At 36.2% G+C, this 24,769-nt stretch overlaps 1 protein-coding gene across 6 annotated transcripts in view; it reads right to left on the bottom strand.

Moving 5' to 3' along the window:
- The window catches only part of DLC1 (DLC1 Rho GTPase activating protein), a 424,683-nt gene that overhangs the window by 299,168 nt on the left and 100,746 nt on the right, over positions 1-24,769 (bottom strand). For all 6 annotated transcript variants that reach the window (XM_045879747.3, XM_064585605.1, XM_045879754.3 and 3 more), the window contains exon 3: positions 13,561-13,710. In XM_045879747.3, the coding sequence (XP_045735703.1) occupies positions 13,561-13,710 (150 nt within the window). The remainder of the gene's footprint in view (positions 1-13,560; positions 13,711-24,769) is intronic.

Below are 24,769 nucleotides of genomic sequence, written 5' to 3' on the forward strand. Positions count from 1 at the left end.
ATCCATCGATTAAAAGAAAGAGATCTAGAGAAGAAGAAAGGAACAAAGAACTACAAAAACAACCAGAAAACAAAATTTTAAAACGGCAATAAGAATATACCTATCAATAATTACTTTAAATTGAGCCCAGATGTCCATTGACAGAGGAATGGATAAAGCAGGTGTGGTATATATATACAATGGAATATTACTCAGCCATCAGAAAGGATGAAATCTTACCATTTACACTGACGTGGATAGAACTGGAGGTTATTATGCTGAATGAAATAAGTCAATCAGAGAAAGACAATTATCATATGGTTTACTCATATGTGGGATATAAGAAACAGTGCAGAGAATCCATAAGGAAAGGGAGGGAAAACTGAATGGGAAGAAATCAGAAAGGGAGACAAGCCATGAGAGACTCTTAACTATAGGAAACAAACTGAGGGTTGCTGGAGGGGAGGTGGCTGGGGGGATGGGGTAACTGGGTGATGGTCATTAAGGAGGGCATGTGATGTGATGAACACTGGGTGTTACATGCAACTGATAAATTACTGAACTCTACATCTGAAACTCATGATGTACTATATGTTGGATAATTGAATTTAAATAAATAAAAAATAATTACTTTAAATGTAAATGGCCCAAATGCTCTAACCAAAAGACATAGAGTGGCAGAATGGATAAAAAAAAACCAAGACCCATCTATATGGTGCCTACAAGAAACTCACCTCAGACCTAAAGACACATATAGTCTGAAAGTGAAAGGGAAGGAAAAGCATTCGCCATGCAAATGGAAGTGAAAAAAAAAAAAGGCAGGTTAGAAATACTTACATCAGACAAAACAGACTTTAAAACAAAGACTAATGAGACAAAGAAGGGCATAATATAATGATAAGTGGATCAATTTAACAAGAGGATGTAACATTTGTAAATATCTATACACCCAATACTGGAGCACCTAAATACAAAAAACAAATACTGATGGACATAAAGAGAGAAATTGATGGTAATACAATAATACTAGGGAACTTTAACACTTCACTTACATCAATGGATGGATAGATCATCCAGATAAAATCAATAAGGAAACAATGTCTTTGAATGACACACTGGACCAGATGGACATAACAGATATATACAGAATATTCCACCCAGAAACAACAGAATACACATTCTTTTCAAGTGCACATGAAACATTCTCCAGAACACATCCACATACTAGGCCATAAAACAAGCCTCAATAAATTTAAGAAGACTGGTATCATACCATGCATCTTTTCTGACCACAGTGGTATGAAACTAGAAATAAATCACAAGGAAAAAAACTGGAAAAAACACAAACATGTGGAGACTAAACAAGAGGATACTAAACAACAAACATATCAATGAAGCAATCAAAGAATAGAAAATTTAAAAAAATACATGGAGAGAAATGAAAATGAAAGTACAATGGTCCCAAATCTCTGTGACAAGGCCAAAACAGTTCCAAGAGGGAAGTATAAAGCAATACAGCCCTGCTTCAAGAAATAAGAAAAAAAACAACAAACAACCTAACCTTACACCTAAAGGAACTAGAATAAGAACAAACAAAGCCCAAAGTGAATAGAAGAAAATAAATAATAAAGACCCAGAGCAGAAATAAATGACATAGAGACTAAAAAATAAATAAAATGATCAATGAAAACACGAGCTGGTTCTCTGAAACCAAATCGACAAACCCTTAGCCACATTCATTAAGAAAAAAAGGGAAATGACCCAAATAAATAAAATCAGAGATAAGGAGGAGAAGTAACAACTGACATCACAGAAATACAAAGGAGTACAGGGGAATACTATGAAAAATTATATGCCAACAAACGAGACAATAGAAGAAGTGGATAAATTCCTAGAAACATACAATCTTCCAAAAATGAACCAGGAAGAAATAGAAAATTTAACAGACCAATTATAAGTAATGAAAATGAACTGGCAATAAAAAAAACTACCAAAAAATAAAAGTTCAGGAACAGAGAGATTCACAAGTGAATTCTACCAGACATTTAAAGAAGAGTTAAGATCTATTTTCCTCAAACTATTCCAAAAAAAAAAAGAAGAGGAAGGAAAGCTTCCCAGTACATTTTACAAGGTGGGCATTACCCTGATACCAAAACCAAACAAAGACACCATAACAAAACAAAACAAACAAAAACCAAAAACAAATTATAGGGCAATATCCCTGATGAACATAGATGTAAAAATCCTCAACAAAATATTAGCAAACCACATACAACAACGAATTAAAAAGATCATTCACTATGATCAGGTGGGATTTATTCCTGGAATGCAAAGATGGTTCAATTTTTGCAATCAATCAACATTATACACTACATCAACAAACTGAAGGATAAAAATCCTATGATCGTCTCAATATATGCAGGAAAAGCATTTGACAAAATTCAACACTGATTCATGATAAAAACTCTCAACAAAATGGGATTAGAGGTAATATACCTCAATATAATAAAGGTCACATATGAAAAACCCACAGGTTACATCATCCTCAATGGGGAAAACTGAGTTTTTCCTCTAAGATCAGGAACAAGCCCAGGATGTCCTCTTTCAACACTTTTATTCAACATAGTACTAGGAGTCCTAGCCACAGCAATTAGACAAGAAAAATAAATGAGGCATTTATATTGGTAAAGAAGAAATTAAACTGTCACTATTTACAGATGACATGATAGTATACATAGATAATCCTAAAGACTCCACCAAAAAACTACTAGAAGTATAAATAACTTCAATCAAGTGGCAGGATACAAGATTAATACCCAGTAATTGGTAGCATTTCTATACACTAACAATGAGGTAGCAGAAAGAGAAATTAAAAAACAAAACCATTTACAATTGCATCAAAAAGAATAAAATACCTAGGAATAAACTTAACCAAAGAGGAGAAAGATCTGTATTCTGAAAACTATAAAACACTGATGAAAGAAATTAAATGTGACACAAACAAATGGAAAGATATTCTGTACTTACGGATTGGAAGAATTAGTATTGTCAAAATGTCTCTATTGCCCAAGCAACCTACACATTCAATGCTATCCCTATCAAAATACCAACAACATTCTTAATATAACTAGAACAAATAATACTAACATTTGTATGGAACCACAAAAGACTCCAAATAGTCAAAGCAATCCTGAGAAAGAACAAAACTGGAGGTATTACAACCCCAGATTACAAGTTATACTACAAAGCTGTAGTAATCAAAACAGTATGGTACTGGCACAAAATAGACACATAGATCAATAGACTGAATAGAGAGCCCAGAAATAAAGCCACATTTAAATGGTTAACTAATCTATGACAAAGGAGGCAATAATACACAATGGAGAAAGGACAGTCTTTTCAATAAATGGTGCTGGGAAAACTGGACAGCTACATGTAAAAGAATGAAACTGGACCACTTTTTAACACCATACACAAAAATAAACTCAAAATGGATTAAATACCTAAATGTGAGACCTGAAACCATAAAAATCCTAGAAAAGAACACAGGCAGTAATTTCTCTGACATCAGCCATAGCAACATTTTTCTAGCTATGTCTCCTAAGGCAAGGGAAACAAAAGCAAAAATAAACTATTGGGACTACATCAAAATAAAAAGCTTTGGCACAGAAAAGGAAACCATCAAGAAAACAAAAAGAGAACTGACTGAATGGGAGAAGATATTTGCAAATGATATATCTAATAATATCCAAAATATATAAAGAACTTATACAATTCAACACCAAAAACCAAGCAACTTATTAAAAAAAATGAGCAGAGGACTTAAACAGGTATTATTTCAAAGACACACATATGGCCAATAGACACATGAAAAGATGCTAAACATCACTATTCATCAAGGAAATGTAAATCAAACCCACAGTGAGATATTACCCCAACCGGTTAGAATAACTAAAATCAAGAAGACAAGGAACAAAAAGGGTTGGCAAGCAAGTGGCGAAAAAGGAACCCTTGTGCACTGTTCATGGGAATGTAAACTGGTGCAACCGCCATGGAAAAGAATATGGAGGCTCCTTAAAGAATTAAAATAGATATATCATATTATGTAGTGATCCAGTAATTCCACTATTGGGTATTTATCCAGGGAAGATGAAAACACTAACTCTAAAAGATGTATTCATCCCTATGTTTATTGCAGCATTATTTAAATAGCCAAGACATGGAAGCAATCTAGGTGTCCATCAGTAGATGAATGGATAAGGAAGATATGATATATACATATATATGGCCATAAAATATTTCATGGCCATAAAAAAGGATGAGATCATGCCATTTGAGTAACATGGATGGACTTAGAGGATATTTTGCTAAGTGAAATAAGTCAGACTGAGAAAGACAAATACCATATGATTCCACTCAAATGGAATCTAAAAAAGGTGAGTAAACAAAAAGAATTTCTTTTTTTTTTTTTTAAAGATTTTATTTATTTATTTGAGAGAGAGAGAATGAGAGACAGAGAGCATGAGAGGGAGGAGGGTCAGAGGGAGAAGCAGACTCCCCGCCGAGCAGGGAGCCCGATGCGGGACTCGATCCCGGAACTCCAGGATCATGACCTGAGCTGAAGGCAGTCGCTTAACCAACTGAGCCACCCAGGCACCCAAGAATTTCTGTATAAATACAGAGAACAAACTGATGGTTGCTAGAGGGAAAAGGGATGGGAAGTTGAGCAAAATGGGTAAAGGGGAGAGGGAGATACAGGCCTCCACTTATGGAATGAGTAAGTCATGGGAATAAGAAGCAGAGCATAAGGAATATAGTCAATGATAATGTAATAACAATGTAATGGGACAGATGGTATCTATGCTTGTGGTGAACATAATGTAATATATAAACTTGTCAAATCACTAAGTTGTACAACTGAAACTAATGTAACATTGCATGTCAACAAAACTCAAATTTAAAAAAGGAAATGAGTATAAATAATAGCATGCACTCATAGAGTTTCATGAAGATTAAGCAAGATATATGCAAAGTACATGTTATTTTTAATATCATTATGTCTTCTTAAAACTAGTACATGGTATGTATATAAGACATGTCTGCTGAGTAATGCAATTACTTTGTAATCTCTCCAAAGGCAGTGCATTTAATCCATCAAATGTTCTGTTTATGTTACAAGGTAGCCTGAGAGCATAAAGGAAAGTTGGGGGTGAGAGGAATCCCCAGAGGAGGCAGCAGAGGCTCATTTCACTTTATAATTTTAACCTGAGAGAACTATGAGTTAAATACCTCTGTGCCTACTCTCTACATCTCAACTTTCTCATGGCCCATATGGTTGAGTATCATGTACACTGCATTTATACTTTCTGGCCTTATGTTCTACCATTCTCTTGTTTCTTGGTGTGCTTTAGCCATACTGGTTGTTTTTCAGTTCTTTTTTTGTTTTTGTTTTTTGTTTTATTTTTATTGTTATATTAATCACCATACATTACATCATTAGTTTTTGATGTAGTGTTCCATGATTCATTGTTTGCGTATAACACCCAGTGCTCCATGCAGAACGTGCCCTCTTTAATACCCATCACAAGGCTAACCCATCCCCCCAGGCCCCCTCCCCTCTAGAACCCTCAGTTTGTTTTACAGAGTCCATCGTCTCTCATGGTTCATCTCCTCCTCCGATTTCCCCCCCTTCATTCTTCCCCTCCTGCTATCTTCTTCTTCTTCTTTTTTTTTAACATACATTGTATTATTTGTTTCAGAGGTACAGATCTGCAATTCAGTTTTTCTAAAACACCAAACTGGTTTCTACAGCAGGAACTATGTCTTTCTTGTCTCTCGTCTCAGAATTTCCCTTTGCTGGCCAACCAGGTTTTGCTTGAATATTCATCGACATTTCAAGCTAAAGGAGTTTCTTCCCTTCAACCTCTACAGTATATCATTATTTTATAATCTATTACCTTGTTTATCTACATGTATCAATTATATCCATCCATCATCCTATTTATCTATCCATCCATCTGTCCATCCATCCACCCTCCACTCATCTCTTTTTCTAATCTTATGTTTCTTTTTTTGAAGATTTTATTTATTTATTTATTTGACAGAGAGAGAGAGAGAGAGAACACAAGCAGGCAGAACAGCAGGCAGAGGGAGAGGGAGAAAGAGGCTCCCTGCTGAGCAGAGAGCCCGACGTGGACTTGATCCCAGGACCCTGGGATCATAACCTGAGCTGAAGGCAGACACTTAACTGCTGAGCCACCCAGGTGCCCATCTGTTTCTCTTTATTAGAATCTATGTATCACAACAGTATGGACTTCACCTGTCTTGTTCACCGATATATCATAGTTCCTGGCATGTAAAACATGCTCATTAAATATTGTTTTAAGAAAGAATAGCTAGACTCAAAAATATTAATAACTCTTTCTTAGTCCTCACAATCAAAGTAGTTTTATAGTTTTTTTGCTATGAAATAATAAATCACCAATAGCATTGAAAGGGTCCAAGGGGGAAAGAGAGAGGGGTTGGTAAAAAGGGTACAAACTTTCAGCTATAAGATGAATAAGGTCTGATGATCTAGTGTAAAATACAGTGACTACAGTTGATAAGACTATATTAAAAAATAATAATTGAAATTTGCTAAGAGAGGGTGCCTGTGTGGCTCAGTCAGTTGAGCATCTGACTCTTGATTTCAGCTCCAATCATGATCTCAGGGTTATGAGATTGAGCCCCATGTTGGGCTCTGCAATCAGTGCAGAGTCTGCTTGAGATTCTTTCTCTCCTCTCCCTTGGCCGCCCACCCACTCTCTCTCTCTATACAATAGATAAATGAATGAAATCTTTAAAAAAATAAATTTGCTAAGAGAATAGATCTAAAATGTTCTTTTCACCAAAAAAAAAAAAAAAACAAAAACAAAACCAACACCTAAAGATAAATATGTGAGGTGATGGATGTGTTCATTAACTGGCTGATGGGAGTTTTTTCACATGTATACACATATCAAACCACCACAAAGTGCACTTTAAATAGATCACAATTTTATTTATCAACTATACCTTAATAAAGCTGAAATAAAAGAAAAAGATAAAGACTGAATCATGAAGAAAGAGAAAATCTTGACAGACCAATAATTACGGAGATTAAAGTAGTAATAAAAAATCTTCCAACAATGGAAAGGCCAGGATCGGATAGTTTCACTGAGGAAGTCTACCAAACATTTAAAGAAGAATTAATGCCAATCTTTCTTAAACTCTTCCCCAAAAAAATGAACAGAAGGGAATACTCCCAAACTCAGTTTACAAGGCCAGCATTACCCTGTTACCAGAGCCAGATAAAGACACTATAAGAAAAACAAAACAAAACAAAACAACAAAAATAAAAAAAAAAACTACAGGTAAATATCCTTAATATAGGAGGGGTAGACGAACTATGAGAGACGATGGACTCTGAAAAACAAACTGAGGGTTCTAGAGGGGAGGAGGGTGGGAGGATGGGTTAGCCTGGTGATGGGTATTGAGGAGGGCACATTCTGCATGGAGCACTGGGTGTTATGCACAAACAATGAATCATGGAACACTACATCTAAAACTAATGATGTAATGTATGGGGATTAACATAAGAATAAAAAAAAGATTTTCTTAATAAGAACTAAGGAAAAATACAAGGAATTTCTATAGAAAGAGTTGATTTGGAGAAAACCTTGCCTTAATAAACATCAAATATACTTTGAGCCTGTTTAAAAAAAAATATCCTTGATATAGATGCAAAAATTCTCAACAGAATTCTAGCAAACAGAATTCAACAGCACATTAAAAGCATGTTACACCATGATCGAATGGGATGCAAGCATGTTTAACATACACAAATCAACAAATGTGATGCACCACATTAACAAAATAAAGGATAAAAATATAATCATCTCAATAGATAAAGTATTTGACAAAATTCAGTACCTTCTCATAATAAAAGCTCTCACCAAATTGTGTATAGAAGAAATATATCTCAATATAATAAGAGCCATGTATGACAAAGCCACAGCTAACATCATATTCAATGGTGAAAAAAATGAACTTTTCCTCTAAAATCAGGAACATGACAAGGGTGCCCACTCCCATCACTCCTCCTCAATTGAAAGTTCTAGCCAGAGCAATTAACCATGAAAAATAAATAAAAGGCATTCTAATTGGAAGCAAAATTTCAAAGTGAATCAACATCAAATTGACAGTTGTAAGTAGCAGGTAATTTATAAGCCATTTATATTTGACCTTTATGTATATCAGAACTCCTTTTGCCTTCCTGTTTATAATTTGATTAGGTGATTAACAGGGTAACCTTCTGCCTTTCTAACAATACAACAGTTCTGAGGCAAACTGAGAAATATTTTAAAAATTTACCATTTACTGTGTTTTTACCTTTTAAAGACAATGCTATATAGCAATTACTTGCTTCAATATTCACCAACCCTATGAGGATATTATCATCATCACTTGACATGATAAAGTTAAGGCTTAAGGCAAGTAATTTGACCAAATTCACATTGTACAGCAGGGCTGACATTAAAACTCAGATTTCTCAGACCCCAGAGTTCAACTTCCTTAATAGCTACTGTGACATTCTGCTGGGAGCTTAAAACACAACTACGGGAGTGATTTAAGGAGGGTCACAAATATGTAGTTTAGTACAAATCTTTATTATTTTGTTTGCTCTCTCTTCACTGTGAGAGATAAAATGCAAGCTCTCTCAGAATCTCTCACATCCATTCCTTCTTTTCTTTTTCCACTGCTACCATACCTAAAATACGTGGTTAACAAGCCCTAAATTATCATTACAACTGCCATCTAATCATTTCCCTGTGACTCACCTTTGCTTTGTATAATTCATCTTCCACATCATCTCCCTACTAGGCTCCATTTATCACTGTTACCCCATGCTTCAACTGTGCCAGGCAATGGGAATATAAAAATCTTGGAGTAGTTCCCACTATGGTAGGGAATACAGTATGATGTGCTATAGTAGAGATGCATACACAGTACAATTATGGCATAAGGGAGTGAGTAGCTAGTGATCCACTGGATATACAGATCTGGAGATAGCAAAAAAGGTCTCACTGGTGACCCTCAAATATGAAGAAAAAGTCATGTAATCCATGGTGATTTCCAGAGAGAATATTCGGTCAGACATAGAACCAAATCTAAAATCTGGAGATAAAATTTACGGGGTAAATATAAGAAGAGGAGTCACTTTAGTATATGAAAAGTACATTTGAGGATATGAAAGAAAAGGAAAGAGAGGAGCCAGAAGTCCAGGGAGTTGTGAAATCCAAGGAGGAGAGGATGTGCAATTGCATCAAATGCTACAGCTGAAGACTGAGGAGCTACTACTGGATTTTTCAGACGGAAGATGAGTTGCAGAGAAATGATGGAGCAACAGACAAGAATTAAATCACAGAATATATACTAGGTGAAGAGGAGCTTGGCTCACAGGGGAGGATGTAGGAGGAAAAAGGAGAAGAAAAGGAGTACCTATAAATATTTGCAGTTGTGAGGCTGCAAAGTTCCTGTCAATTGTCCATTTTCTCTATGAAGAGGAATGCAAGGATGTTTGCTAAGAGATAGGGGTAAGGGTTGGGCAGCATTTGGGGAGAAGAGTGAAATTCTTGAATAGCCTCCTTGGACTATGGGAAAAGGTCCAGGAAGGCCAAAAAATACTGTAGATCAGTGCTGGAGGTTCAATTAAAGATAGTGAAATGGGTTCTGGCTTATATGTTTCTTAAGCTTCTCGATGGCATGGATGAAATACCTGAAGATATTATCAATATTGCCTTGTTTACATGTTAATTCAAACCCAATTAGTAACTTAATATTCAGAATACCTTGTTTGTTTGTTTTTTTTTTTAAGATTTTTATTTATTTATTGAGAGAGACAGTGATAGAGAGCATGAGAGGGGGAGAGTCAGAGGGAGAAGCAGACTCCCCGCCGAGCAGGGAGCCCGATGCGGGACTCGATCCCGGGACTCCAGGATCATGACCTGAGCCGAAGGCAGTCCCTTAAACAACTAAGCCACCCAGGTGCCCCAGAATACCTTGTTATCAGGAAAAAAATTCCTCGACTGTCAGAAAAGGGGATTCTGGTCCTGGAAATGGCACTTATTCCATTGTGAATGAACAATTTGCATCTTGGGAAGGGTTATAATATAGAGTAATCAGCAGAATATAGCAGAATGAGCATTGAAGTCTGACATATGTGGAAATAAATCTTACCATCCGTCTGTCTGTCAGTAAATTACTCACCACTCCCCACCTGTATGACCTTAGGTAAATTACTCATCTTCTCTGGAGCTCAGCTTCTTATTTTAAGATTGTTGAGGGTAAATGAAATAACATATATACAGATTAGTGCTCAGTAAATACTACTGTCTTCTCCATTCCCCACTCGCATTCATTCCATGAGATGGGCCATCATTTGCCAGCTCTAAGAGATTGACACGAAGTGGGTACTTGGACAAAATCAAATATTTGGACTTCAGAGGAGAAAACCAGATCCTGGGCTGGGGTGAACCACCCAGGTACAGCCAACTTGCAAGTCTCTATCAAGTCAGCCTCCTTTAAATCTTTATTTCTATTCTGTTTCTATTTCTATTCTTATTTTATTTATTTTTTCATCTTCAAGCCATTCTTAAAGACTTTAGTCTATTATTTTATTCCCTTTATTATAGATAAAAAGCTTACTCCAGCACTTTCTCATAAGGAATCTCAAACTGAGATCACTGTTTCATTTTGTGTCTTGTCTTTCCTGTTAAACTGTAAATTGACAGGGGAGTATAAGGGTGTGAAAGAGGGAGTGTCTCCTCCAAATCTGGGACAGTGCTCCTTGCTAGATGATCAAGGTCATAATCATGCTGCTATATTCTTTTATTCCATGGTGCAATTATCAAAAGAAATGGAAAGTGCCTGTGGAAAAAATTTTGAATGATGAGAGAATTTTAAAATTAGCTTTAAATACCAAGGAAGAGAAATAAAGAACAAGTGAGGACCTAGAAAAACCAAAAGACCAAAAAGATGTCTTGAGCGCTTCAGGCTATGTGTTATTCATCTTCAGCCTAGTGCCTGGTGTGAGTACATGGGAGAAGGAAAGGGAATAGCACATTCTAAATATGTGCTCTGTGTCAGATCTGCACAATACATCTTAACATATATTCTTTCATTTACTCCTCCCAATGAGCCATTAGATAGGCAATAATATTGCCTTTTTCACATGAATTTGAAGTTGAGAAATCAAATATTCTTCTTGTATTTTAGATATTCAGTTGTAGAGCTTGTATTTGAACCCAGGCCTGCAAACTTTGAAGTTCATAAGGTTTCTATGGTATTATTTTGCCTATTCCAAATGTATACTGAGCTGAAAACTTAGAAACAGATCTCTATTCATATAATCAACCATTGCTCAGCAATGGTGGTGATATTCCATGAGACAGTGCATGTAATTAAAATCTAGTTTATATTTTAAATGGAGGCAGAAGATGTAGATGTAGGTGAATCCTAAAATCATCACCTGTATTTGTTCCTGTTTTTGTTTTGTCTTTACCACTGAACAAAGAAACATGTTTAGCAGAGAAGAGCTGTCTTGCTTTCTGAGATGGAGATGACAATATGAAGGTGCATTCAGCAGAAATCTGGGTTGGGTTTTTTCCTCTAAATACATGGGGATTGAGGAAAGTTCAATATAGATGGAAAAGGGGAGAGATTAAAAAGATAGGGAGATATTAACAAGAGAAAATGTGTCCTGTGCCTACATTCATGGCAAAGAACTACTAAGAAATACCTCTTATTGAAAAATATGGTTATTTCTGGCTTTAAAAGTGATGAAAATGAGTATAATTGTTCTACACACCCTTCATATGTAATCAAGATTAAAACACCCCTTCTTGTTGGTCTTCAGATTACTTTAATTGTATTTCTTCCATTGGGATGCCTGTCCTATTAAAGTATGTGCAAGACACTATGGCAGCACCATGGAAGGAGCAATTGATTATGGGAAGACAGAGGGAGATGTAGGCAAGATTTCACTGTAAAGATGAAATGAGATGAATCCTGAAGGGTAAGAAAAAATTATCCAGAAGGTCACAGGCAAAAACAAAGATCTCATACTATTAGATTTTAAGCTGAAGCACCTAATTTCTTTTCCTTCCTTCCTTCCTTCCTTCCTTCCTTCCTTCCTTCCTTTCCTTCCTTCCTTCCTTCCTTCCTTCCTTCCTTCCTTCCTTCCTTCCTTCCCTCCCTCCCTCCTTCCTTCCTCCCTCCCTCCCTCCCTCCCTCCCTTCCTCTTCATCTCTTTCTCTCTCTCTCTCTCTGCATCGATCTGTCATCTATCATTTGCTTAAGCTCTAAGATATCCACCATAGTCAGCTAGAGAAAGCAGTGGTGTAGTGGTTAAATGACATGGCTCTAGATCAAGCCTCACTGGGTATGTACTTCAGCTCTGACACATATAATTACTAACTTCTCTGTTTCACTCACTTGAAAAATGTGAGGAATGAATGTGTTAACATATATAAATCATTTAGAATAATACCTAACATATTCCAAGGTTAGCTATCATTTTGTTTATTTACTTTGAAATATTCTGCCTCATAGTCAGAATAAGTCTTGAATAACTTCAGAATCAATGATAGAACTACACTAATTAAAGAATATGATCTAGTTTGGTAGGTGCTCAGATTCATATATATAGGACTTTCCACCCCTTTGATCTTAGGTAAATGCATAATTTCTTGCCTTAATGTGTTGATTATTGCATAGTGAAAGTAATAGATTAATTGAAAAGGGATTCATGGCTTAATTAAATCTACCATCACGTTTGCTTGATCTATACAAACTAAGCCATTTAATATAAAGCTAATAGTAAATATGTAAAGTGTACAGTCAGTCCTGGCATCTGCCTTCCAAATTTTATTTTGAATGTCAGAATCTCAGAGGAGTGTCTGTCTTATATGAAATTAATGCACAATAGAATAAAATTCTCCCTCTGGCCTATTCATTGTGTTTCACAAAGTGAATTTTAGAGTACTTTCAAGTTAATCTCATCTAAATTATTTCTTGTAGTATGCTGGGTCAGTCCAGCATCCATTCATCCATTCACGCATCTATCCAAACATCCACGCATGCATGTGTGCATGCTGCAGATATTTAGGCATCTTTCACATGCAATGTAAATTTGTGAGATACTGGAAAAGAAATATTAAACAAGATAGACATAGCATTGTGAATGGTGTTCATAGGATGTCAGAGAAGACTGACAATGAGAGAAACAACTACAACAAAGATGATTTGATCTCTAGGAAACATAATTTCCCCAGGTGACCCTCTTTTTCGTCTAACTAATAATAACCATTTCCTTTTTAATCACACTTCTCTTTTAAATAATATTGCATCAAGCACAGAATTACTTGAGTGCTCTTTATGGAACACTTATCAGGGCCACACACAGGTAGTGCTCCCATCGAAGATGTTTCATTTGCAAGAGGGACTGTATGAAATAAAGAGGTAGCATTCTCATGGGGAAAAGAAGCAGAAAGGAAAGCTCACAGGAATGTGCCGCCGCAGGTTCGTTGGTGTGCTGGACGGAGAGGAGCTGGTGCTGAGGGCATTCTCAATGTCCTGATCAAGTTGGTCCAGTTTCATAATTAGCAGCACCATGGAGTCCAGCCGCGCCCTATCTCGATCTTCTCTTATTTCCTGAGGAACAGAACATGTTGTTACTGAATCTGAAAGGCCATTTCTTAGAAAGAATAAAAAGTTCCCTGTTCCTCAGTGTGACAAAAAGGACACTGAATAATAGGCAGCCTTCTACTCAACAGGGAAAGGAAGTTCTATTCTGTATCATCAATGGGCTCTTCATTGGGAAGATACTGACCTACTGCCAAGGAAGCATTTTACTTGAATTTTAAATATACATCTTTTGGAAAAAAGTGCAATGAAAAAGTAAAACATCAGCGAGGACTGATACATATTTACTACTTTTCAGTTCATTATTCTTGGGAAAAGTTATACATTACTTTTTTCATGGTACAAATCAACTATGACATACTAACTGTTTGTGGTTAGACATTTAAGGATCCATACAAGAGAATATTTTTGAAAGAATATTTCTGAGTATAGTAAAAAATTGGGAAAATAATCAAAGAAGGCAGGATTTCAGTTTGTGCAGTGGACAGGTTTTTTTTGTTTTTTTGATTTTTTGTTTTTTGCCTTGTACTCTTTATTTTTATTGTTATGTTAATCACCAACATTATATCATTAGTTTTTGATGTAGTGTTCCATTATTCATTGTTTGTGTATAACACCCAGTGCTCCATGCAGAACATGCCCTCTTTAATACCCATCACCAGGCTAACGCATCCTCCCACCCCCCTCCCCTCTAAAACCCTCAGTTTGTTTCTCAGAGTCCATCATCTCTCATGGTTCATCTCCCCCTCCGATTCCCCCCCTTCATTCTTCCCCTCCTGCTATCTTTTTTTTTTTTTTTACATATAATGTATTATTTGTTTCAGAGGTACAGCTCTGTGATTCAACAGTCTTGCACAATTCACAGCGCTCACCATAGCACATACCCTCCCCAATGTCTATCACCCAGCCACCCCTTGTTTGTTTTTGTTTTGTTTTGTTTTTGCATGGGGCCATTTACCTACTGCTACTTCAGGCTGTATCATTGTCAATATTTCTCTTCAAGCTTCTTTTTCTTTCAAACACTTGAAAAAAGCCCCCACAGTTGTATATATTTTTGTAAATGATCACGGTTACACGTTCTAAATTCTCTATAGTAGAGAGATATGTTTATGGAAATACTGTTGCTTACAGGAATACCTAAAGCTTCTCATTAACCTTATAGAGTTATTTGGCCATGACTACTTACTATTCTTGCATATTCAAATCAAGTCAATTAATATTAGGAATCTTCCAGATTCCCTGTGTGTTGTTTAAGGTATCAAGGTTGGGTAGAGTATTGGGTGGGGGAAAAAAGGCCATGGAAAGCACAGTAAGGTTCTTCAGAAGCAAAATCTGTTGAGAGATATAACAGACTTGGGGCTAGCCCTTTTGAGGAAAATCATTTGTCACTCATGTTGCCATCTTTTCATCTGTCTTTGATATTTATCTGGATGAAATCAGCTTTGAAAGGAACACTAGTAGAGACCTCAAAGGGAAAATATATCACAACAGAAGCTTGAGGGGTGTGGGTACAAGAGAGCTTGTGATGGTATTGGCAGTGGGATGGTAAGATGACTGCCTGAAACAGACCTATTGTTTTTGGCATTTTTCTTTTAATCCCCTAAATTCTCTAGCCATCATTAGGAGGGAACCTCAAAGAACAGGGACTTACTAGGGTAATTCCATGATTAAATAATTCTATAGGGGTCTCTGTATCCATAAGAGCTAGAGCAGATTGTTAATATTACAGAGCATTATTTTCCAGATGTCAAAGAATTGGTTTATTAAATTAAATTGTTCGAAGAATCATTAATTAAGTTTGGGTATTAATTAATACCCAAGTAAGTTATTTGGGTAAGCTGAACTTGTGTTTGGTTTAACAGACTAATGTCAAAATGAAAGAGTTAGTCCTACTTCCAAAAGGACATCAATTTTGAGAATAAACTAAGAATTTTTTTGTTGTTAATTACTTCAGAATACTGTGCTGTGATTATTACTTAAATTTCCTTTCATTGTCCCTGCTGTCTAAAACATGTAATGAGACTCTGACACAATTACAGACTCTTGTCATCATAAAGTTTTATGCTTTGTACTTAAGAGTGTCCAGGATATTTGCAAACAGACTTAAACCTTACTATATATCATGTCCCTCAGTGTTATAGAACTTTATTTTATTCAAAAGAGCCTTATTGGGGTACCTGGGTGGCTCAGTTGGTTGAGTGCCCGACTCTTGGTTTCGGCTCATGTCATGATTTCGGGGTCGTCAGATTGAGCCTTGCGGTGGGCTCTATGCTGGGTTTGGAGACTGCGTGAGATTCTCTCTCTCTCTCTCTCCCTCTGAGCCCCACCCCGACCCTGCTTGTGTGGGCACACACGGTCTCTCTAAAAAAAGCAAAAAACAAAAACAAAAAAACCCAAAAGAGCATTATTTATAGTAAAATCCTGCTTCTACATTAAAATGGAGTCCTGGAAATACTGGAGATTATTCAGTGTAATTCTCTTTTAAATACCCGGAAAATGGAAAATCTGACTAACAGACGACTCAAAGTCCTCTTAATTACTTCTCCAATGTATTTGCTCGTATAATTTCCTTCTTTTTTAAACCAAAGTTTGTGTTTGGCAAGACAATGTTCTTTGCATCTCTATATCCACATATGTTTTTTGTGTGATTTTCATTTCCCAATTATAACATCCTCAAGCACAAAAATTATGTTTTTCTACCTGGCAGATGAGTCAAGTTATACATTGCACATGCAATATGTTTTTAGGAATAACAATAATGAAATCAGTGGGAGCCAGTGAAATAACATCTCCCAAAGCCTTAGAAAGTATATCTTGATATTTTTCCAGCTACTAAGTTAATGCTGGATAAAGCAGGATGTCATGAGTTGTCCTAGCCCTACCAGCAGTGGTCTCAGAAACAATTTGTCTTTGAATTAACTGGATGCTGAGATTGTGCTTTAAAAACATTTTCAAATCCATGGGCTGAGCGTCAAATTATTTCAAATGCTCTGCCAAAAGGAATAAAACCAAACATCCCTGGTCTAAATCATTCCTTTAGAGAAATAAGCCTATTGCTTTCCCCTTCCTTCCTGGATACTTCCTTATTCACCACTCATCACACTCAGCCTAAGTGTCAAATACACAGACCAGTATCCTGTGTTATACATCCATAAAACTTCACAAAATAGAGCTGACTATAAATCAGATGTTTTGGATGAATTTTATTGTCTTTGTTTTTAAAGCCCAGATATTAATATCTTACTGTTCTAACCTTTCATATGCCTATGGCTAAATTCCAGCAAATAGCTCATGCCTGAAAACAGAGCTGTATATTTGCAGGTTTTGGCTAGGTTGACTTCTATAGTGAGCCTTTTACTTCATGCTTTCCCTGTCGTCCATGAAGAGGAACTTCTTAATAAATGAAGCCACCTATTAATGAAGTTTTCAGTATTTCAATAACTTAGCCCACTCAAATCAAGGCCAAGACATTAAATTCTCCCCCCTCCCATCTTTCCTTCCTTCTTTCCTGCAGTCATAGCTGTTATGGGTCAAGCACCATTAAAGGGACAAGATAGTCACCAGTGATAAGAGATTAAAAAAAAAAAAATCCCGGCTTTCCTGAATATTATAGTCAACCATGAGAAGACAGACAACAGAAGTTAACAAATTCATAAGTAGGATGGTTTCATATAGGAACAAGTATAAGAAGCAAATATATAGGGTAAGAAGCTACAAAATCACTGAAGAGGGGTTGTTTGTCCCACTTGGCATAGGGTGACTGGAAAAGAGTTTTCTGTGGAAGTGAGGGCTAAATCATGATCAGGAGAAAAAGAATGGGGTAGAAGAGAGATATGGAGGTGGAGATGGAGAGAGAGAGAAAGAAAGGGAAAAGAAGGAAGGAAGGCAGGAAGGCAGGCAGGCAGGAAGGAAGGAAGGAAACAAGGAGGAAGGGAAGGAAAGAGAGGAGAAAGGAAGGAGGAGAACTGGGAAAATAGTATTCCATGCAGAGTGTTGAGTGACACCAAGATACTGAGACAGGAATGAGTTGGATGAGTAAGAGGATCGGATAAAAGATTGGGAACGCCGGGAAGGAGAGTAACAGGGAAAGGAATGAGTGCTAGGCCAATGTGAGGGTGAGTATAAACAGGAGCCAAATTATATTGTTATGAAGGTCACTGTAAAGAGGCCAAATTTATTCTTTGTAGTGGGGCCACTGGCAGGATGTCAGCAAATAAGTGGTCCTCTACCCCAACTTTTAGGGTTCTTACCACATATTGACAACTAAACATTTTGGAAACATCACCCTACTTTACAGCCAGTGATGCCACATAACTAATACACACTAAATAGTTCAATTTATCTTGATTATTTTCTAGTCCTATAGTCTTTTTTTCCCCCTGAGGTCTGAATTGGACCCATTATGGTAATTATAAGGAAATAACAAATTTAAGAGCACACTTATCTTGATGAGCAATGAATAATATAAGGAATTTTGAATCACTATATGGTACACCTGAAACTAATATAACACTGTGTGTTAACTACAGTAGATTAAAAAAAAAACAACAACAATAAATACTTTCATAGCATGGCCATACATATTTTGAGATCAAAGTGAAAGAAGAAGGCACTCTTTGGGGAAGCTGTTTCTTGGAAGTAGGGAGTGGTATGTTGGTAAATGTTTAAAAACTAGATTCCACATAAAAAGAAAGTCCTGATTTGTAGCATGTGTCAATTTTTCTGTGACATAAATACTGCCATGGCCTATTTCCAGCTACCAACGAGACATTACTGAATGCAGAATTGGAAGAGATGCCCCAAGTTTTCTCTTGTGAGCTTATGTGAGCTGGTAACCAATAGTTGTAACTATGGTTTAGTCAATGTAATAACATATTGAAATAATGCATTTTATTTATTTAATGCATTTACTTTCCTTAACTTTTGCTTTTGTTGCCCAGGTAGAGTTCAGGCTAAATTTTAGACTTAAATTTAGTGTTTTTCTGGAGACTTCTTTTTTCTTAGTAGTCCTCACTTATCTGCCTTCCTTGAACTATCCATTATTTATGTTTGTAAAATACCTTAAAATTCATTATAATTAATATATCTTTATACTTGTATTTTTGACAGTAAGTCAAAACATATTTCTTTGAGGAACTCATTATGTACTTGGATACCTTCCTCAGAATTTAAGACTTTAGACATCTAGGGTGCCTGGGTGGCTCAGTCATTAAGCGTCTGCCTTTGGCTCAGGTCATGATCCCTGGGTCCTAGGATCGAGCCCCACATCCGGCTTCTTGCTCTGCGGGAAGCCTGCTTCTCCCTCTCCCACTCCCCCTGCTTGTGTTTCCTCTCTCGCTGTATCTCTCTCTGTCAAATAAATAAATAAAATCTTTTAAAGACTTTAGACATTTAGAACTCTAGGATCATGGCTATTGGTTCCATAGTGTCCTGACTTTGCAGAAGAATTCCAGGGAGCTTTAAGTCCAGATTACTTCTCTTTTGACAAACTGAATAGAATAGAGCCCATCTCTCCTGACTCTCTGTCCTGGTCTCTTTACAATATTCCATTTTGCTTTCCTTTCATGGATGCAATTATTAATTTAATGCCATTTAGGTATCATTTATTCTCTCCTCAATTCCTGCAACCTGGTTTCATTCCTTCCAATATACAGAAACTATGTTTTGGAAGAACACCAATAACCATGATTAAATGCACAAAACTTTTGCATCTAGGCTAGTTCTTTAACACTTTTATTTAACAATAATTTGCTATGTTTATCGACCATCTCCTGTGTGCTATGCACTGTTCCCTAGGAAGCTACCTATTTCATATTTGTACAGTTATAATGTTTATAAAAGCCATGGAGTCCAGTTATGCCTTCCTCTAACTTCCCAGTTTCTCCCTCCAGAACTAGACAGCATAAAGTGGTGTCTATTCCATGAAAGAGTCTTTTAAATATTTGAAGAACTCCGTTGTGCCCATTTTCTTCCTTTTCTAGGTGAATCATCCTCAGTTCCCTTAATGATTTCTCATATGACATGTTTTCAAACCCTCATTAGTTATGTTTACTCTTCTCTGCATACGACATAATTCTGTCAATGACCCAATTAATGGTTGGTGGCCCAGAATTAAATATATTACTCTACACGTTGTCTGACCAGGGCAGAGTAGGCAAGTATTTCCCATGTTCTATACACCCTCTTTAACACAGCTAAGAATTAAGTGCCTGTTTAGAACATGAATAGGCTATTCTTAATAGGTTTGCCATGATTTGCTTTTTTAATGAGGAAAAGCTATTTAGTTGCCTGTGAGCTGACCTTGAGTCAATGGTGTGATATATGTCTCCTTTTCCCAATATATGCCTATGTAGCAGTAAGAACAGAAACATCCTGTTGTCTTGACACTGTAACTAGCTGTTGTCAAGGTATAGATAATATATGTCACTGTTGTGGAAGAAATTTCCAGTTGTATTTCTTTCTTAAACTCATCAGTGGGATACTTAGGGAAATTTGGAGAAAAACTGTTCAATTTGATTTGTTGTCAAAAGCCTAATATGGCCAACCCACATGGTTTTTCACTGGGAAATCTGAAAGATGATCTTTATTTACCCCCAGTAGCTATTTAGTCCCTGGGCAGGGAAGTCACTTTGATCACAATGGGATCTGGGGGAGATAAACAGGGTTTTTAGGGCGTCATTCTCTCCAGGTCTCTGAAAAGGAATTCTCTGAACATGAGACTCCACTACTCTTCTTTCCTTCTATCTGGGGAAGATAATTCCAACCCTCCTCTTTCTCCAGATGCTCTTTATTGAACAACACAGGACACAGTACACATACACGGAGTGGGGAGGAGGTGGAAATTACCAGACATTTTACAGACTGGGCAAATATGAAGTCCAGAGAAAAGGATACTGCCCCTAGAGATGCAGGGGCTCTGTTTTCCTAATACCAAGCATTTGGAAGAAAACCAAAAAAATTCAGTAAAAGACCTAAATGCTTCCAAATAGTGGACATTTGGCTCAGCAAATTTCGCACTGCCTGAATGTTCTGCTTGTCAGTGAGTTGCGGCATCACATAGACAGCCATAATAAATTAAAGGCTAGGCCAGGAATAGAACTAAGACTTCCTGATTCATAATCCAAGGTTCTGGCCCCTACACTGTCTTTGATTCTATATGCATCTTACTGGCTATTCTGGGCTGGTAATACTCCTTGTTCACCCGTAGTAGAAAGGGACCTTTTAGCAAAAGACTTGGCCCAACTTCATTCTGAATTATTTGATCTGCAGCCAGCTGGACTAGTATGAAATCTCATATTAGTGTTATACATTTCATTGGACAATAAATTCCTCACTCTAGACTTGCCTTTCTTAAAATAATATCCTGCTTAAAGAACCAGAAAGTTATTAATTTTTTTTTCTTCAGAAGCAGTGAAGATTTTCATCTGAATAGCAGTCAGAAACTAAAGATAATATAATTATCCTAGGTCAGAATTTCTAGGCAAGTTAAAAGAGTCAACCTTAATTTTTATTCTGGTACATTTCAAGATGAAACTTATGTAGATTAGGAGGTAGGTAATAAAACAAACCAGGAACTATCTCCTATTTGCCAGATATAGTCTGTTCAGCCACAAAATCTTTGCATGCTATCTTTAATTAATCTTAACATGTGCCAATATCATTTTAGTATTAGATGACACAGAATGATAAATAATATCCTCATTCAACGTTACTACAAGGCAGCTTTTAACTGATATGTAAATCATAGCTTTATCTTAAGTGTTTGTATTCATTTCCTATGTGTCTCCTCCCATTTATAAAGCATGGCGTAGAAAACTGGTTTCTCCTTTGCTTGATTTTTAAACTCCAATGAGTCTTCAGATAGAGCATTTTTAAGGTGGGACTTCTGTCAATTGTTTACACAGTCTCCTGCATAGTTTCAAAGGACATCTATGCAGGTCCTAAGGAGTGCTCAGAAGTGGCAGGTGTGAATGGGGACGAGAACTGTGTGCGCAATTCCTTTCTATTCCAGGGAAATCTGAGGATGACTCCCTCCACTAGGTTTAAAGGCCCATTTGGGGGAGTGGGATATAATTTCTACTGAAATAATTTGGTAGACATTATGAAATCAGTCTTTAAGGGCTAAAGTTGAAGACTGACCTTCAGGGACACTTAGTACATTTGTAGATACAAAGTCAGCCTTTCTGGGTTGATTATTTATTCTGTATCATCATGCTGACCTGGTATCTGCAAATCCCTGCTGTTTTTGCTTTTTTTTTTTTTTTTTTTAAATAATTCTCAGTAGTTCTGTCCTTGGGCTCAGATATTTAAGGATACATGACTTTTCCCAGTTTGAAAACAAGAAAAAAATCCATTTAACATTAAAATTCCATCAGTTGTTTTCAGGAATATTATGATGGTCTTTCTTTAGGTGTGGATAACAGAGAGAGACAAAAGTAAAAATTTCTTCCTCTTCCATAAAAATATATGACTTAATTTAGAAAAAAGTCTATATTGACCTGGCTTCAACTTTTCTAGTTTTAACTCTTACACTCTTTCTGATAATGCCCAGTGTTCCTCAAATGTCTGTCATATTGAGGACTACAACTACATAATTCTTAATATTTTTCTTTAATTAGACTCACCTTTTTTTACAGTTAAAAATAAATTTTTAAATATCTTCATGCTATATATGTGATAATTTTATATTTTCCTAATGTATATTAAACAATAAAATTATCAAAATAAATTATTATACTATCTGATGTGATCTCACGTAAACTATACTATGTTTTAGGAAATGCTTAGAAGTTCAGAACTTCTTTTGGTTTCTCGAACATGCCATGCTCTCTCTCTCATTGCAACCAGAATTACTAGGTTTAGCAAAAAAAAAAATAAGAATAAATTAAAAAAATATATATATAGGATACCCAGTTCTATTTGAATTTCAGATAAACAAGGCTTTTTAGTGTAAGTATATCCCACACAATATTTGGGTTATACTTATACTAGGACATTTTATGTTGTTTATCTGAAATTCAAATGGAGCTGGGCATCCTGAATTTTGTCTGGCAACTCTATTTTGACCCATGTTATCATGCTCCTTTGGTTAACATACTTCTCCCCTGCCTGGGTATAATAGAGGAAACCTTTGGTTTTGAGTACAATGTCACTCTAATGGAGAGTTCTTAAAAACGTTGTGTCCTTGAATGAATGAATAGTAATTGCCTCTTAAGTTTAGTTATACAACTTCAAAGAATGGAAATTTCCTTTTCTCAGTGTCTTATTTAGTGTTATAATCCCAGGCAAATCTAAGACTTCCCATTTTGGTTTTTCTTCAGTAAAAAAATAAAATTTGATAAATGCATGAGGCTAGTCTTTTTAGAATTGCAAATTTCTTTGAATTGTTAATATTTTATATGAAATTTTCTAGGAATGCATAAATTCAGATTGAAACTTTTGCCATTGTCTATTTCTTCACTACTAGCATGTGCAATGTGTCTGTGGCTTTGTTGACACAAATGCAGAGTCCTCACATTGAAAAAGTATGGGAACTATTTATCTAGCTCCAGCTTCTCATTTTTTTGTGATGACTTACATTAGCAAATTTAAGACTTTCCCAAGCTACAAACTTAGGTTAATGGCAGGATTGGAAAACAAAGGTTTCTTGAGTTCATCTTTGCTTCAGGTTACCCAAATAGCCATTAACAGTATTAGTCCTCCAAGGCACTTTCTTCAAGTCTACAGGTGACCCGAAAAGATATATTTCCCATACAAATTTACATGCATTGAGAGATCTGGGCTGAATATGTGTAGATTAAAAAAAGAAAAGTCACACATGGGTGGCATCTTCTTACTGTTATTAATCTATAAATTTAGAAGATAAATCATCTTATTGATTTGTTCCTTTCTACCACCTTCCCTCCCTCCATCCTCCTTTCATTTTCTTTTCCTTCCCTTTTCCCTTCTTACTTTCCTTCCTTTCTTCTGTCTCTCCTTCTGTCTTTTTGTTAACAATTAACTCTATCAGTGGTTCTCAAATACGACTATGCATCAGAACTCCCTGAAGACCTGGTTAAAACACAGATAGCTGCTGATTCAGTAGGTCTGTGATGGGGATGGAACATGTGCATGTTTTACAAGTTCCCAGGTAATGATGTGGCTGCTGTATGGGAAGCTACACTTTAAGAACCTCTGAACCACATGTTAGAGTACTAGTTCTCAACAGTGGCTGATTATAGGTATACTGGTATAGCTTTGGAAACTTCCACATACTAAGGCTCCACCCACCAAATTTCATAGGTGTAGGATGGGCCCAAGCTAGTGTGTTTTTAAAAAGTTCAACAGAGGGATGACTGGGTGGCTCAGTCAGTTAAGCATCTGCCTTCAGCTCAGGTCATGATCCCAGGGTCCTGGGATCGAGTCTGGCATCGGGCTCCCTGCTCAGCAGGGAGCCTGCTTCTCCCCCTGCCTGACACTCCCTCTGCTGATGTGTTCTTTCTCTCTCTCAGTCTGAGAAATAAATAAATAAAATATTTAAAAAAATAAAAAGTTCAATAGACGTATTCAAAGCATAGCAAAGGTTAAGAAACATTAAAATAGGTTATAATTTAACAGATTCCAGAGAAAGCTATTCCATGGTTTCTGACAAAAAATAGGCATAGATTCTTATCCACAGTGCTTCCACAATAAGAAATCCATTAATCACTTATATTAACAGAATAATAAAAAAATATAACACATAAATGTCAAAAAAGGAATTTATAACATTCAAGACCTATTTTAAATCACTTGTTAGTGGTTTAATAAGCAGAACAACAACAAAACTCTCTCAGGTAGTAAGGATTTAAAAGGTAATTAGAGGAAGTTTTGAGGATAAATATTAGAAACATTTCTATACTATTAAGAAAAGGTAAGAATACTAATTATCACTCATTTTATTTAATGTTGTGATTAAGGTTCTGGCCGAAGCAAAAAAACAACAAACAGTAACAACAACAACAATAACAAAAACAGAGTTTATTATATTACAAAGGAAGAGAGTTTGTACTTTAAAAATCACAGAGAATAATCTGATAATCAACAAAGA

This window comes from Mirounga angustirostris, unplaced genomic scaffold (assembly GCF_029215605.1).
Source record: "Mirounga angustirostris isolate CCGP_5_RB_7025 unplaced genomic scaffold, mMirAng1.0.hap1 SCAF_2, whole genome shotgun sequence".
Lineage (NCBI taxonomy): Eukaryota > Metazoa > Chordata > Mammalia > Carnivora > Phocidae > Mirounga > Mirounga angustirostris.